This window comes from Microtus ochrogaster, chromosome 10 (assembly GCF_000317375.1).
Source record: "Microtus ochrogaster isolate Prairie Vole_2 chromosome 10, MicOch1.0, whole genome shotgun sequence".
In the NCBI taxonomy this organism is placed as follows: domain Eukaryota; kingdom Metazoa; phylum Chordata; class Mammalia; order Rodentia; family Cricetidae; genus Microtus; species Microtus ochrogaster.
Window position 1 is genome coordinate 62,009,999 of NC_022016.1, and position 13,926 is coordinate 62,023,924.

At 44.2% G+C, this 13,926-nt stretch overlaps 1 protein-coding gene across 1 annotated transcript in view; it reads left to right on the top strand.

The window, feature by feature from the left end:
* The window catches only part of Smap2 (small ArfGAP2), a 51,002-nt gene that overhangs the window by 24,123 nt on the left and 12,953 nt on the right, over window positions 1-13,926 (top strand). Inside the window, exons 2-5 of the mRNA XM_005353313.3 lie at window positions 4,616-4,749; window positions 7,242-7,327; window positions 8,220-8,298; window positions 13,091-13,177. Coding sequence (XP_005353370.1) covers window positions 4,616-4,749; window positions 7,242-7,327; window positions 8,220-8,298; window positions 13,091-13,177 — 386 coding nt within the window. The remainder of the gene's footprint in view (window positions 1-4,615; window positions 4,750-7,241; window positions 7,328-8,219; window positions 8,299-13,090; window positions 13,178-13,926) is intronic.

Here is a 13,926-nt window from a genome sequence, read left to right on the forward strand (position 1 = left end):
TGGTGGCGCACGCCTTTAATCCCAGCACTCGAGAGGCAGAGGCAGGTGGATCTCTGTGAGTTCGAGACCAGCCTGGTCTACAAAGCTAGTTCCAGGACAGGCTCCAAAGCCAGAGAACCCCTGTCTCGAAAAAAAAAAAAAAAAAAAAAAAAAAAAAGAAAGAAGAAAAAGTAGCCCAGAGGGAAAAAGCGGCTTCTCTTTTCTCTTGCAGGGTATTCTGAGAGCAGAGCTTGACTGAGCAAGCCCTATTTTAGTCTCATGGGCTCCTTAAACTGTTTATATTTACAGAGGTACTGCTTACTGTTGTTTTAGCGTAGGGAACTGAATGGATGCCTTTTTGAATAAATAAAAATGGGTGTTCCCTGAGTTCTAATTGATCCTAATAATAAAAACCCAAACCTGGAGCCAGGTATCGGGGTAAATTCTGAAGGACCAGAGAGACAAAGGAGCAAGCCACAGCCAACTCTTACCTTGCTAGCTCCTCAGCTGAAAAAGGGGCTGAGCTCTTGTCTCCTCTCGCCCTATATTCCTCTCTCCATCCAGCCATATCACTCTCTGTCTGTACAGATCTCTAGACCTAACGAGTGATATTCAGACAAGCTTTATTTATTAAAGCACAAACAAAATATCCCCACAAACAGACTGGTAAACATACCTCTTGCAGCCCTACTTAATTTCTCATATCAACCATTAATCAAGAAAACATCCCATAGAGTTACCTATAGGCCAGTCTTATTGGGGCATTTTCTCCATTAAAATTCCCTCTTCCTAGATATGTCTAGGTTTGTGTCAAGTTGACAAAAACCAACCAGGACATTGTCACATTTAGACCAGTTTTCTGTCCCAGTGCCAGGCTCATGAACTGTTTTAGTTTCATTAACAGCTAATATGTCTATAAGTTTAGTATTTCATTTGGCATTTTCATTTCATTTGGCATGTACTTATCTTGTTTATATACACACAAACACTGCACATACATATGCACATAAGCCATGGCATACATATGGAGATAGAAAACAACTTGGAGAAGTTCTCTCTTTTCATCATGTGGGTTCCTCATCAAACTTAGCAACAAATGCCTTTACTTGCTGAGCCATTTTATACCCTCATTTGGCATTTGTTTTTGTTTTTCCAAGACAAGGTTTCTCTGTAGCTTTGGAGCCTGTCCTGGAACTAGCTCTTGTAGACCAGGCTGGCCTTGAACTCACAGAGATCTGCCTGCCTCTGCCTCCCGAGTGCTGGGATTAAAGGCGTGCACCACCACCGCCCGGCTCACTTGGCATCTGTAAAGCCATTAGTACTAGTCAAGAAGATGTTAATCTTGTCAGTCTGAATGGATTATGAACTACCTGGGAGATTAGTAAATTTAGGGAAGATTAACTACAGAGGGAGGGTGTGTCTGTGTACAGACTGCCCCACAGACAGTCCAGATGTCTGGTGCAGACATCCCTCTCTTAACCAGCGTGCGGTGAGCTCTGCTGTCCTCTCCTCACCTGAAGCTGTGAGCCCACAGAAGTGTATTTTATAATTTAATGTATATCATAAACACAAATTTTATTTAAAAGTAAAGGGGGTGGGGGAAGCCAGGTATAGTGGTACATACCTCTAATCCTAACTCTGCTGAAGCAGAGGAGGAAGGATTGCTACAAGTTTGAGGCCAGTTAGGGAAAGAGCAAAACAGTAGTGTTGTACTCCATTGGGACACACATGCGAGTCCATTGACGGGCTCTTCAGTGGAGGTGAATGGGAAGTGTGTTCCAGAACCCTCATTCTGTACCATGTTCTCATGTGCACTTGTTATTTACTGTTCCTCTCTGTTCTAGGCGATTGGAGGTAGATGTTATACACATTTGTAGATGGGGAGACTGAGGCCTGGGATGTAGAAGTCTCTGAAGGTCATATGTGTAATCACTGATGGGAGTTGCATTCAAACCTAGGCCTTTTCTGGCTTCACAAATTACACTTTAGATAACTAGGCCATTTCCTCACGTTGTCAGCGTGTAAGTTGTGGGAAGGCGAGCGCCTTGAACCCAAAGTCTCGCATACTCGGCAAGTGCTTTACCGCTGAGCTCTACTCCTAGCCCACAAGTATCTTTTGTCTCTTCCCCATTACACAGTCTCCTATGGATTATGCAGTTGGGGACCAGGAAGTCTAGTTGCTGAAAACTCAGAACTCAGGCTGTAGGGCAGTGGCTGAGCTCTTGCCTAGACTCAGGTTTGGGGAGGGTGGGTGACGGAGAGACTGAGTGAGGTAGGAAGGAGAAATGTCACTATCGCACTGGGGAACGTGGGAGGAGTGTCAGTGGGAGAGGGAGAGAAGGCCGTCATCTGATTGCTCACTAAAAGGTAGCTGCCTGTATTTCTGTTCTGGGGCCTTTGCAAGGGTGTGGACTCAGAATCTGGAGAAATCCCACAGTGGTGCCGGTGTCTTAGATGACTGGAAACGGCTTTCTCTCGACTTAGACCTAGGAAGCAGCTAGCTTAATATTCTTTTCAAAAATCGTTATTAATTTAAATTTCTGTGTGTGTAGAGACCAGAGGGCATCTCATGGGGGGGGGGGCACTCTCTCCTTCCACTGTGTGGATTCCAAGGTTACTCAGCCTCAGTGGCAACGCCTTCACCTGCTGAGCTGTCTCGTTGCTTAACTATCTTGGTTTTGAGACTTTAGAATCTAGAACAAAGGGAAAATGCCAAAGAAGCATGAAATATTGATATTTGGTCCCATTGCAAGTTTTAAAACTCATATGGGAATTCTGAAAACCATTCACAAAACCAGAAATTCAGCACCGTGAGAAATCTCGTTCATTTTGCATCTGTATGACACCCCACTACGAGAAACAAGTATATGAATCATTGTGTGTCTGTTTATGGAACCTGGAGAGACTGAAGAGAAACCTGAGCCTAGCAAATGAATAGCAATAACCTTTCAAGCAGAGAGCACCCTCTGGTGGTGACTAGGAGGATGCGCGCCTCCTGTGCTTTTTTATTTTGCCATGATGAACTTTACCTGAACCAAAATTATCTTTCCGGTAATAATTATGGATTCAGATTTTTCTAAAAGTTCCCACAGGATTCTAGAAATTTGTTCATGAAAACATCAGTGAAAATACATAGGCTGGACAACTGTCTTTTCCCAGAGATCGAGAGTCTTATTCCAAGCACAGGCCCTGCTAATCTCTGTAGAAAGTCAGTCAGTATTGGAGTCACTTGGACACTCTATCACAACCTCTAATTCTGAATCCATGCCTAATTTATGCCATCAGTTTCTGAGGAATGACAGAGAAGGAGCTATGTCAGATTTTTCCATCAGTATTTGGCAGTTATCATATAATAGTGACTTTTTTTTTTGTTTTTGTTTTTGTTTTTCGAGACAGGGTTTCTCTGTGGTTTTGGAGCCTGTCCTGGAACTAGCTCTGTAGACCAGGCTGGTCTCGAACTCACAGAGATCCGCCTGCCTCTGCCTCCCGAGTGCTGGGATTAAAGGCGTGCGCCACCACCGCCCGGCTAAAAGTGACTTTTTTCCACATAAAATTATGAGGAGTTTGGGGATTTTCCAGAGATATTATTAGGGAGCAGAGAACTGTCAGGGGTTGGGAGGTTCTGAAACAGCTTTTAAAATTCACATCTGAGGGCTGGAGAGATGGCTCAGAGGTTAAGAGCATTGACTGCTCTTCCAAAGGTCCTGAGTTCAATTCCCAGCAACCACATGGTGGCTCACAACCATCTGTACTGAGGTCTGGTGCCCTCTTCTGGCCTGCAGGCATACACACAGACAGAACATTGTATACATAATAAATAAATAAATATTTAAAAAAAATTCACATCTGAGATTTCTCTTTTGTACCAATAAGCATTCAAATAATTACATTATTTGGTAATTCTGAATCTAGATGATTCTGAAGTTGGGTAAAATGGGGACACCAGGCCAGGGGAGATGATCCTGTTAGGTTACTGTGGATGCATATTTCATAGGCTGGAGGAGAGGAGAGGAGAGGATTACAGCGTTTTCAGTTTCAGCATGAGCTTGGCAGGCCTGCAATGTGGGTATCCTTTTCCCTAGGAGAAAGCCGAATCCAGGCCCCTCACCTTCACAGTGTCTTCCCCTGTTGGTGTGAGGTCCAGGCTAGGGAGAATGTGACATGCTTTTCCAGCACTCTGTTGGTGGTGTTCTTCATACAAGTAATAACGTACAGTAGCATGCATTTTAGCCCTCATTAGACACCAAAGCCTGTCCTGTGTCTGCACATTGCCTAGCTCCATGTAGATTCCATGTCTGCAACTGGCAAGTCATAGTCAGAAAACAGATCTGTAAGCCAGGAACTGGGAGCTAAGGGTGGCTGGGGAGGGGTTCAGAGTGCCTGCTAGTAGGTTTGGGGCTTGAGTGATCAAACTGTTCTGGAATTAGACTGGTGGTCACCGCACAGCTCTGCAAACCGTTTAAGCTGAAAATCAAACATTGATCCATAGGAATGAATAAAGTCAATATAAAGGTGATTGCAGTAAAGTCTCTCTCATTTGATTTTAGCAGAAATGTTGCTTGATAACCTCAATAGCACAGATGGGCTGGGACATTCTCATAATTTGTATTTGATTGCCTTGTCTCCATCTTCATAGGGCCACGATGGGCCTCCTGGAACATTGGCGTGTTTATCTGCATTCGGTGTGCTGGAATCCACAGGAATCTGGGAGTGCATATATCCAGGGTAAAATCAGTGAACCTCGACCAGTGGACTCAGGAACAGATCCAGGTATGACCACAATGGAGGGCCAGCTTCTCTTACCACCCTTCCCCAACCCCCCCATAAGAATAGTTCCAGGAGAACTCTAAACTGATTCTGGAGGGGAGGAGAAGGGAGGAGGGAAATTTAGGATTTTTTGTTTTGTTTTGTTTTGTTTATTTTTCCATTCAACTGGAAATTTAGTTTCAAACACATTTGTCAAATTCTAATTTTGTTTATTTGGGACAGGGTCTCATAGTGTAGCCCTGGCTGGCCTGGAATGTACAGAGATCTCCCTGTCTTTACCCCTTGGGTGCTGGAATTAAAAGCCTGTGCCACCACACCCAGCAAATTGTTATTTTCCTTGTTGCTTTGAGACAAGCAGGCCTCCAACTCTTTCTGCACTTAGCTCATCCTCCCAAGTACTGAGACTGCACGTGTGTCTTTCTTGTCTCAAGACACCTGTGGTCATTTAGGACTTTTGGCATTTACAGATACAGCATTTGTAGTCTTATTTTATTTATTTATTTATTGTCTTTTTCAAGACAGGGTTTCTCTGTAGCTTTGGAGTCTGTCCTGAAACTAACTCTATACTAGGCTGGCCTCAAACCCACAGAGATCTGCCTGCCTTTATCTCCTGAGTGCTGGGATTAAAGGCATGAGCCACCCCTGCCCGACCACATTTGTAGTTTTTTTTTTTTGTTTGTTTGTTTTTGTTTTTCGAGACAGGGTTTCTCTGTGGCTTTGGAGCCTGTCCTGGAACTAGCTCTGTAGACCAGGCTGGTCTCGAACTCACAGAGATCCGCCTGCCTCTGCCTCCCAAGTGCTGGGATTAAAGGCGTGCGCCACCACCGCCCGGCCACATTTGTAGTTTTAGACGTAGGCAGTCATTTAAACAAAGGGCTGAGGGTATAGCTCAGTGAGGGCGTGTTTGCCTAGCCTGAAAGAAGTTTGCTGGGTTTGATCCCCAGCACTAAGAACAAAAAAACCAAAAGCCTTCTAAGCTGTAGACTACTCATTTTTCTTCCTGGTTCTAGAGATTGAACCAGGGCCTCATAATACGAGGCAGATACTGTGAGCTGTGCATCTGAGCTATGCTTACAGCCTTAGAGTGATGCAGCATAAATCCTGCATGCTGTTAGCTTGGTGGGCTGGGAGTGACACATAAATTAATGCTGCCGGACGGCCTGAGATCCGCTCCTGTCTGTAGCTTCACTGTTCTTTGTTTTCTTCCTATATTGAGACACTTTATTGAAGTCATTTTATTTTCTTTTTGGGCAGGGACATCAAGGAAGGAGGATCCAAAGAAAACCACTTTCTAGAAGTTAATGGTAGAGATCAGAGGTTTTGTTTTATTTGTGTCTGAAGAGGCATTAGAAATGACCTCAGACTGGACTTACAGACCATTGTAGTCCAAATGATGACTGACTTTTTCTAGTTTTATTTCTGTTGCTGTGATAAAACACCTTGACCAAAAGCAACATAGAGCAAAGAAAAGGTTTATTTGGGGTTTATTTGGCTTATAACTTTAGGTTACAAGCCATTATTTTGGGTATATCCCGGTAGGAACTTGAGCAGCTGGTCGCTTCACACCAACAGAGCAGAGAGGCACAAGTGCATGCTGCCCTTCATCTAGCTTTTGCCTCTCTATACTGTTCAGAAACTTCTGCCTAGAGGATGCTCTGGCCCACAATGGGCTTGGTCTTTCTACAGCATTAGCAATCAAGACAATTTTCCACAGGCAAATCAGAACTAGATAATTCCTCAACTATTTTCCCAGCTGATTCTAGGTTTTATTGAGTTGATAGTTAAATGTAACCAGCACGGGAATCTATTTAAATGCTTAATGGAAAATACACATTTACTGATAATAGAATTGGATAAAAGTTAGCTAAAAGTATAGGTTTGGGAGGGCTGAGGATGTAGCTTAGTGGTAGTAGAACATTTCCTACCACGTACAAGGCCCTGAATTTAATTCTCAGCACTGCCAAAAGAAACTTGTATTAACTTAGAATAATAGGACCCATTAGTGCTGGCTCTGTAGTAATTTGATGGGTAGCTATGTAGCTTGGGTTTTCAAATGAATTATTACTGAATTATTTGTCTCTTATTAGACACATCTTTCAATTAAAAAGAACAACAGTAACAAAAACTATTCAGGGACTAAGAACACCGACTGCTCTTCCAGCAAACCCAGATTCCATTCCCAGCACCCACGCGATGGCTCACGAGTGTCTGTAGCTCCAGACCCAGGGGGTCAGATGCCCTCCTCTGGCCTCCTCAGACACATGCGGTGCACAGACATATATGCTAGAAAAATACCCATACACAGAGGGGAAAAACAAAGAAAAATTAACCTACAGGGAGGGAAAAGCTGTGGCAACAAATGTTGGGAAACCATAGCCCAGAAGTTTCAGTCTTGGTTCTGCCACTGGCCGCTCTCTGAAGTCAGCTCTTCGCAGAGGAGAACTGGGAGAGACAATGGCACTCTGCTCTCACCTGCTCTTTGTTCTCTATTGCAGTGCATGCAAGAGATGGGGAACGGAAAGGCAAACCGACTCTACGAAGCCTACCTTCCTGAGACCTTCCGGCGGCCGCAGATAGACCCGTATCTTTCCTGGAGCATAGCTGAGTGCAGCTTGGATGTTTGGGAGGAGCCAGGCATCGAAAACTTTGGCTTTTCTTTCTCGTTCAACCGAGACAGAAAAGGCACTGGTGTGCTGATCTTGGGATTGTCATATAGTGTCCCATAGGGAAAGCTCAATATTTAGGGCTGCAGCGATCTCACTGTGAATTCTCCCATAGAGTGACAGCTCCAATCATTTCTGAATCTCTGAAACTAATGTTTCATGGAAAGAATGTTTTTCTTTGCTCTGTTAAATCCTGGCAATCAGCAAAACTTGCACTCATTTTTACTGCTTTTTAAAATAGCTTGTATGAAAGTATTGACTGTTTTGACCAGCTTTTCCATATTGTTATTCCTCCACTCCCTCACCAAGGCCTGACAAACAGAACAAACCAATTTGAAGGTGATGTTCCTCAAGGGGCACTTTGCAGACTTCCTCTTTAGGGTTTGACTTTGGCTGTTGGAGCCTGTTAGGTGACAGAGACCCAGCAATCAAAATCTGGCCGTGGGGGACCTAAGCATGTTTTGGGGAGGCCTTTAGGTACCTTTGAACTCTGTTGATCAGGAGCCTTAAAATTACCACTGGCTGTTTTCTCTGCAGTCTACAGCAGCCACAGATGCCACACCTTCAGTGAAGGTCAGTTCCACCTGCTGTCAGCAGTCCAAAAGGAAACCAGGAATTGGTGACTGCCTGCAGTAACCTTGAAGGAGTGATTTCAAGGTGTTGGTCAGCGGAGCTGCACAGGAAGAGACAGGAGTCCCTTGGGGAAACCGGGCAGGAAGGAAAGAGGAGAGCATTGTCGTGGGGGACAAATTGGTCTTTCGTTTCCACTGCTGGAGACACTCTTGATTAGTCCTTAATAAATGTTTGCAGAGCTGTTGAAGGATTTATTCGAGATAAATATGAGAAGAAGAAATATATGGACCGAAGTCTGGACATCAATGCCCTTAGGGTTGGTTGTAAATCTCTCATTTTATTATACTAGTGGTTTGCTTTTTAATCAGGCAAGGGAAGAATTTGAAAGACTTTCACTTAATAAACAAAATCCCAGTGATGCAGCAAAATGGTCTCAAACAGTCAGTTAATAGATGTGAAAGTAGCCGCCATGGCACTGTACACTTTTAATCCCAGCTAAACAGGCAGTCTCTGTGAATTTGAGGCCAGCCTGGTCTACATAGTGATTACAGGCCAGCCAAGGCTACATAGTCAGACCCTGTCTCAAATAAACAAACTAAGGCTACAATAAATAAACAAATAAATGTAAAATTAGGAGAAAGCCAGGTGCTGAATATGGAACATGCTTTGAGCTTACCTTGTGGGCTAGCAGGACAGCTACCAGTGGAGTCTCCGCTTTGATCTACATGGAGAAGTGCTGCTGATTCCAGTTCTTTCCCCCTCCCTCCCTTCCGCCTTCCTTTTTGAGTTTTGGGACAGGGTTTCACTATGCAGCTTAGCCTGTCCTCAAACTCCTGCCTCTATCTTCTAAGTACTGGGATTGTAGGTATCCTCTATATCTGACTCCAAATTCCTTCTTCTTTTTTCTTTTTCTTTTTTTTATTTTTGGTTTTCTGAAACAGGATTTCTCTGTAGCTTTGGAGCCTGTCCTGGAACTAGGTCTTGTAGACCATGCTGGCCTTGAACTCCCAGAGTTCTGCCTGCCTCTGCCTAGTGCTGGGACTAAAGGTGTGAGCCACCACCACCAGCTTCCAAATTCCTTCTTTAAAAACTATTTCTTTATTTAATGTAGTGTGTGTGTGTGTGTGTGTGTGTGTGTGTGTGTGTGTGTGTGTGCGCGCGCGCACACACACAATGTCGTGGTATGCATGTAGAGGTCAGAAGATGACTTACCGAGAGTCACTCCTCTCCTACCATATGGGTCCCTGAGAGTGGACTAAGATCGTCAGCAAGGCCCCTGCCCACTGAGCCATCTGGCTGGTCCCAGATTGTTTTTTAGAGATGGATGTGTTGGGTATAATAGGTCAAGTAGAATGATATTGTGTGTCTGTGTATGTGTATATTAATAAGTACACATATACTTCTTGCTATAAATGAGGCCAAAAGCTGCGAGTCTAGTCAGATCATCAGTGTTTCCTTCAATCTGACCAGCATATTCTTCCACTGTGATGTGCTGATGACCTGTGTCATTGGACACACCCTTTTCCCCAGGAATCGTTTCAGAGGGAAATGGGTGGGTACCAGTTGTCATGTGTGTAACAGTAGTTTCAGGATGTGTGCCCACTAATGATGCCTAGGGAGGACGATGCAGAGATGACGACCCAGAGCTTCAGTCAGCTTTGGCAAGATCCTTTAGAACAATTGATTTGATAGTCTTAGCACAGGCCTGTCTTCTAGTTTGTTTGTTTGTTCGTCCTTCATTCCTTCCCTTCCTCCCTTTCTTTCTTTCCTTATGTGTATTGGTGTTTTGCCTGCATGTATGTCTGTGTGGGGAGTGTCAGATCTTATAGTTACAGCTTAACAGTTGTTAGCTGCCATTTGGATGCTGGGACTTGAACCTGGGTCCTCTGGAAGAACAGTCAGTGCTCTTAACCACTGAGCCATCTCTCCAGCCCCTTATCTTCTAGCTTTTATTCAACTGCTCACTTTCTTTTTTGCATTGCTAGGGATTGAATCCAGGCCTTGTATATACCACACAAGTACTCTACCCCATTTCCCAGCCTTTAGTTTTTTAATCTTAATGGATGATACAACAGCCAGTGAAATCACTAAGTTTGCATGGGGCTTCCCAAGCCATTTCATGTAAAAGCCTTCCCAGATAGTTAAAGAGTAAGCTCATTGGAATCAGCTGTAGATGGATGTTTGGCTGTGTATGAGAAGGGCACTCGTTACCTGCTGAGTCTTGACAGGCAGGTAAATGCAAGGTAGTCCAGGAAGTCAGGGAAGAGGAACTCCTCCCAACTGAATACGAAGATCTCCCAGCATCTGGAAAATAAGGCTTGTCAGTTAGTGTACCTGTTCCAAGAAAGAATTACATCCCAGAGAGCACCGTCAGAAGAATCTAACAGGTCAACAGTCAGCAGCATGAACTCTGAAGCAGAGGATGAGGGCTCGGTTCCTAGTTCACTGCAGACAGCTCACAGTTGCCTGGAGCACCAGTCCCATGGGATCCATAGGCTTTGCACTCGCATGCACAACATACCTCTCTCTACACATATTACACATAATTTTAAAATAGTTTAAAAAAGAGTTTAAACCGAAGCAATACATCTTTTGTTTATAGAAAATAAAAACTGTTCGCTGTGCTGAAGTGTAAACTAGAGGAGGGGTATGGAGAGTGCCCCAGAAGATGGAAGGGGCTGTGGCCGGAGCCTGTTCATTGAGGTTAGGTCTTGCTACGTGTCCCAGACTGGCCTGGGACGACTCTGTAGCCCAGGTGTCCTTGAATTGGAGGTCCTCTGCCCTAACACCTGAGTGTTGGAATCTCAGGCCTATTCTACCACGCCCGCCCTCCATTTATTTATTTATTTATTTATTTATTTATTTATTTATTTATTTATTTATTTATTATTTCTGAGACACAATTTCTCTGTGTATCCCTGGCTACCTTGGAACTCTCTGTAGATCAAGCTGGACTCAAACTCAGATCCGACGGCCTCTGCCTCCCCAGTGCGAGGACTAGGATGCATACCACCATGCCCCAATTATTGTTTCTTAAGTTTCATTGTAGGTTATAACCTTATGAAAGTCAAAGAAATCCAGTACTTCTCTCTTTGCCAACATAATTTCTAGAGGTTAGACCATTTTATGCTGTTTTTTTTTTAACCATTGTATAAAAAGTGAAGTTTTATTTCGTTCCTACAAGCACTAGGTATTACTGTAAATATCTTCTCTGTAAAATGAGTTTTAAATTGAGGACTTTGGGGGCTGGAGAGATGCCTCGGTGGTTAAGAGCACTGACTATTCTTCCAGAGGACCCAGGTTCAATTCCCAGCACCCACATGGCAGCTCACAACTGTCTGAAGATCCAGTTGCAGGGGATCTGACACCTTCACACCAATGCACATAAAATACAGCTAAATAAAGCATAAAAATATTTTTAAAAAAATAAAATAAATTGAGGACTTTGGTCATAAGCAGACTGAACACTTTTATATGGGCACTGTATGTGCCTGTGTCCTTTAAATTTTTATTTGTTTATGGATATATATGTGTGCCTGCTTGTATGCTTATATGTGTGTGTATCATGTGCATACAGGTATCTGTGTTGTTCGGAAGAGGGCATTGGATCCCCTGGAACTAGAGTTACAGGTGGTTGTGAGCTGCCCAATGTGGGTTCTGGAAACAGAACCTAGGTCCTCTACAAGAGCAGCAAGTACTCCACAGAGCCATCCCGCTAGTCCCCACGTGCCTGTATTTTTAAAGTTATTTTATGATTTTGTTTTCCGTTGACATGTTTATTTGATGTTAAAATTGACCAATAACTTTATATTATAATCTGAAAGAATTATAAAGTTGCCACTTGAATTATCTTGTCTTATGTTAATCTTGAAACTAAAGCTTTGTTATGTTTTGTTTGAGACCAAGTCTCACTGTAGCCCAGGGTGATCTCAAACTCAGAATGAGCTTCCTGCACCATCTCATAAATGCTAGGATCACAGCTGTCAGCTACTGTGCCTGATTTTCTCTTTCTCTTCTTCTTCCTTCCTTCCTTCCTTCCTTCCTTCCTTCCTTCCTTCCTTCCTTCCTTCCTTCCTTCCTTTGTTTTTTAAGACATTCATTTATCATTTCATTGATTTAAGCCCCGGCAATGCCTAAGCATGCGTAGACAGCCCATGTATGGCGGTTCTCTAGCTGTTCCTATCCTGGGCAGCCCTAGATGCTCGTGTTATTGTCATAACCAAAGTTCTACAGTCTTGCTTTATGCTGTCTGTCCAGTGTTTTTTGGGGCCTTCTTCTTTGCCTTATCCCGCACACTTCTCCAAGCAGTGCTATCTTTGGGTATCTACCGTCATTCATTCTCATAACTGGCAATTCAGGTTCAACAATTTTTAAGACAAGGTCTCCTATAACTCAGCCTGGCCTCAGACTTGCTATGTAGTCAAGGTGGCCTGTGAACTTAAGTGCAGGCAAGTGTGTGTCACCATGCTCAGCCTCTAGCTTTGTTTCCTGAGTTTTAAAAATAGAGGTGAAAGGGCCGGAGACATGGTCCAGTGGTTGGGACCACTTGATGCTTTTGCAGAGGACTAGAGTTTAAAAGAGGAAAAAAAAAAAAAATATTCTTTCTTTTTTTTTTTTCCTTTGGACTGTTGTTTTTGATGGTCTTTGTTGGTTGTATGGTCAAGACTGGTCTCAAACTCAAAATTCTCCTGCCCCCCCCTTCTTCCAAATGAAGAGATTACAGGCATTCACCACCATGCCTGTCTTTAGTACTTATTTTTTATATTCCTTTGGCTTTGTATAGTTATTTATAACACATAGGAGATCCTAAAAAGGGCACAATGGGTAACAACTTTTAAATCTCTATAGATAGCCTGTATTATAAATTTCAAGGGTAATGAATGGGTCAGGCTGATGAGAAGAGCGAGTGCTTAAAGTATGCAGTCTCCCTTCAGCACATGTGGAGGCTGCGGAAGGCCTGTGCTCATACCCAACTCATACCCGAGTTGGTTGAGTTGCTGCTTCAGAATCTTAGGGTCTTCTGCTATCTGGCTTGCATTTGTAGTGTAGCTCCTAAAACGCTAATTGTGCCAATACCAAGACACCCCTGTCGCGTTAAATCTCTTTAGAAAGAGAAGGACGATAAGGGGAAACGAGGGAGCGAGCCCGCTCCAGAGAAGAAGATGGAACCTGTTGTTTTTGAGAAAGTAAAAATGGTAAGTGGGGTAAGTGGGGATCCTCTCGCCATGTGGGTGGCCTCGTGTTCGCTTATGTGGGGGAGGAGGCTGGGTGGCTTTGAAACCATATGGCACTGCTGCACTGGGCCCGAAGGCCCACATGTAACGCAGGTCACCTGTTTGCCCCCTGCCTGGTGCTATCTAACCTGCTCTGTAGCATCTCCTGTTCTTCTAGCACCCCGCCCCTTCTCCCCTCCCCATTGCCCTTTGCCCCCCTCCCCCTTTCTGAGAGAAGGTCTCACTGTGTAGCCCTGGAGCTCACAGAGACCTCTACACTGCATCTAGCTTATAGCTAGACGAGGGGGCTAGATGGAAGCCTGGAAACTGTCTTTCCCTCTGAGCAAGGGCATGCTCCCTGCCGGTGTGCCGTGGCAACCTGCTGCTTCTAAGCAGATGTTCCCTCTGTGTTCATCTTGTTAAGCCTCTTCCCTCCTTCCTCTGCTGCATGGTGAAGCAGCCCAGAAGTGGGGTCATACCCACCCCTTTCCCGTACGACACTGTGGCTGGTACAGATCCTCTGGGAGCATATAATTTTCAGAGAAGAGATGGCCTTTGGGGGGAGAGGTTGAGACAGGTTTCTTTGTGTAGTTTGGGCTTTCCTAGAACTAACTCTATAGCCCAGGCTGGTCTCAAACTCACGAGATCCACCTGCCTCTGCCTCCCGAGTGCTGGGATTAAAGGCGTGCGCCACCACCACCACCTGGCCTTATTTGTTATCTTTTTTTTTT